The 2,914-nt window shown below is 58.0% G+C and overlaps 1 protein-coding gene across 1 annotated transcript in view; it reads right to left on the reverse strand.

Annotated features, from left to right (window-relative positions):
• Positions 1-2,648: 2,648 nt before the first annotated feature.
• Positions 2,649-2,914, reverse strand: part of PPM1J (protein phosphatase, Mg2+/Mn2+ dependent 1J) — a gene marked incomplete at its 5' end in the record, with an annotated part of 6,179 nt that continues 5,913 nt past the window's right edge. The window contains one exon of the mRNA XM_010178386.2: positions 2,649-2,796. Within this exon, the coding sequence (XP_010176688.2) occupies positions 2,649-2,796 (148 nt within the window). The remainder of the gene's footprint in view (positions 2,797-2,914) is intronic.

Raw genomic sequence — 2,914 nt, forward strand, 5'->3', positions numbered from 1 at the left:
TCCCCTCCGCAGGGGCCCTGGCAGAGGAGGGGTCTGCACCGAGGTGATTCCAGTGCCAAGGGTGGGGGGTTCAGCTCTCCCTGCCCACCCCAGGCTCTGGCAAGGGAGGACGGGGTGGCAGCTCCTGCTCATGACACAAAAAAACCTGCCTGGGCCAGGGACAGGCAGCCCCAGAGTCCTGGCCCAGGCCCAGGCTCATAAACTGCTGCTATTTTAAGGGCTTGGAGACGATTTTTCATCATTTAACAAGCCCCAGGCCAGGAGCTGGTTCCAAAGGAAATGTTTCCTTAGTAAAAAAGGGAACCACAGAGGAAGCTCTAAACGCAGGCTCTGCCTCCTCGCCTTACCCAGCAGCTCCCAGGCAGCGACCTGGAAAAGCCCAGCCAGTTCTCAGCCATCAGCACGAAGAGCATCGCGCCAGAGGAACGGGGCTGTGCAAACAACTGTGGGAAACGTGGGAGCACCAGGGGCACTGGAGGCAGCCAGGGGAGGTGGGACAGCAGTGACCCTGACCACAGGCAGCCCACCCCAGAGGGAGCAGGGAGCTGCTGCTGGGACGCCTGAACTCGTGGAGATGGTCCTGCCTCTCCTGCTCATGTCCCTGGGAAACACAATCCGCAGAGCTGTGCCTCCATCCACAGCCCACCCTGCTCCCTGAAGGAGGGACCCCATGGGCAGGAAAATCATCAGCCTCCTGTCCCCTCCCTGTCTGTGTCTGGGTGCTGCCTGCAGCTGGGAGCAGCCGGGGGTGCCAGGCTGGTGCCCACTGTTTTTCAATCCTCATCCAAGCCCAATGCAGCTCTTGCCAGCCAGGTCCTGTTTTGGGTTACTGACCCACCCTGCAACCCCGACCCCCCAGGGTGGCCATCACCGCTGCCCCCAGCCAGCCCCAGGGAGCTGGGACCCCCCAGGCAGCACAGTAGTGGTTCCCACTCCCCATGGGTGCAAGAGGGATGATGCTCCATGGGGCCAGCACCAAGGGACAGCAGCTCACGTGGCTCTGCCTGGGCCTGTTTGCTGCCAAGCCTGCCTACATAAATTAATCAGAGCTAATTGGCTCTTAGGTAAGGCTTCTTTGGAGCAGCTCTGCAAGAAAGGCTTTGAAGTGGGATTGTGAGTGGCAAAACCTTCATTTAAACACAGGGTGCTGGGCAAGGACAGGCTCCCAGCCCCAGTATCGCTCCCTTCAGAGCAGGGATGCCAATAGGTTAAAATCTCACTGGATAACTTTCACTTCACATTAAGTGCGCTCAGTTTATTTACATCTCGCTGATTACAAGAGACAAACAACATTCACCAGAGGTGACACTTGACAAGAGCTGTCTGCTCCCAGTGACAGCAGGAGACAGACTACTGGTGCCACAGAGCCCTGCCAAAACAAGGGACACAGCACAGCTCCCCTCATCACCACACTGCCAGGGTGGGACCATCCCTGATGCTTTGGGAAGATGCGACTGCAGAGCTCCAGGAAATGCATCCTCCAGGTCAGAGGTGTGTGTGTGTGATGCAAAATGAGATCCTGTGCAGAGATCAACTGCTGCTACAGCTCTGCTCAGCACCAGCTTTGATACTATTAAGAAACAGGAGGGAGTTGTCTTCCCCCCATCACAACCAAGCTGCTTTCATTGCGGGTTTCCAGCCCCCAGCTAAGCAGCTCCAGGCAGCACGTTTAAGCTGTTAAGCTCGGCTGAATAGAGCTGCTCTGTGTGCAACTGCTGCTCAGCAGCGGCCAACTGAGAACCACTCAAAAATACAGACGTATATTCATCCTGACTCCCCACACCAAGAAAGGATTTAGACATTTTCCAGCTCAGCTCTCCAGTTAATAATAAATAATTGGCTCGGGAAACACAGCAGTGATCCAAGGCATGAAGAGGGGTGGGGGCAGAACCCATGGCACAGCCAGTGCCAGTGCAATAGCTTATTCCTTCCCAGGGGCTCTCACTGTGTCACAGTGACTGAGCACTGCCCCATCCTCCCAAACCAGAGACTAAGAAAAGGTGCACGAGGGGCTGGGATGCAGGCGAGCACAGAGCTGGGATGTGAGGCAGGGGGTTCACCCACCACCACCCCACCTACAACTGCATTTCTGCCACGCTGAGCATCACCAGCTGCCAGCACAGCTTCACCCCAGGTCACAGCCCATCCTGGCCCCAGTGCCCAGCCCCAACAGCAGCTTCAGTGTCACCAGTGCAAGTGTCACAGGGCAGTAGCAGAGGAGATGATGGCAGCAGAGGGCACACGCTTCTCCAGGTGCAAGCGCTCAGCTCCACCAGCCCAACAGCCATCACATCCCAGGAACCAGCACAGCCAGACCCAGGGCGAGGGGTGAAGGACACACTAAGAGGCCAGGGAGCCTTTAGGCTTTTCACAGCAATCGAGAAAGTGGCAGCAGCATGACAGACATCCCCAGAGCCCGGTCCCTGATCCCTGCCCATGGCCCTTCCAGCTCCCCCCAGGGCTGGGATGCAGCAGCTGGAGGGGGATGTGCTGGGCAGGGGCACAGACAGAGGCTCCAGGTTTCTTACTCTTCTCGAGGTCGGCTCAGGAAACAAGTGCTTGGGGGAGAGGTGGCCCCACAGCAGTGCCAGTGTCCACCCATCTCCATCCAGCCAAGGCTAGCGCTGCTGCCCTGGGCTCATCAGGCATCACGTGTAGTTGCCTGGGCCACCCAGAGGGATCACAAAGACAGAGATGTCATCACCAGAGCCCAGCTTGTCGTTGGCCATCCTCCAGCCCCGCTCCTTCAGCACCCCCCTGGACCTCATCACCAGCTCCTGGGCCACCATGGTGTACCTGGGGACACAGCACAGTGCTGCTCAGCATGACCTGCACACTCTGTGATGCGGCACATTGCAGTCCCTGGCAAGGAAGAAGCTGGAGGAGCCAGAGGTGCAGGAAAGGGCTCCTTGGA

This window comes from Antrostomus carolinensis, unplaced genomic scaffold (assembly GCF_000700745.2).
Source record: "Antrostomus carolinensis isolate BGI_N321 unplaced genomic scaffold, ASM70074v2 scaffold30321, whole genome shotgun sequence".
Taxonomy (NCBI): domain Eukaryota; kingdom Metazoa; phylum Chordata; class Aves; order Caprimulgiformes; family Caprimulgidae; genus Antrostomus; species Antrostomus carolinensis.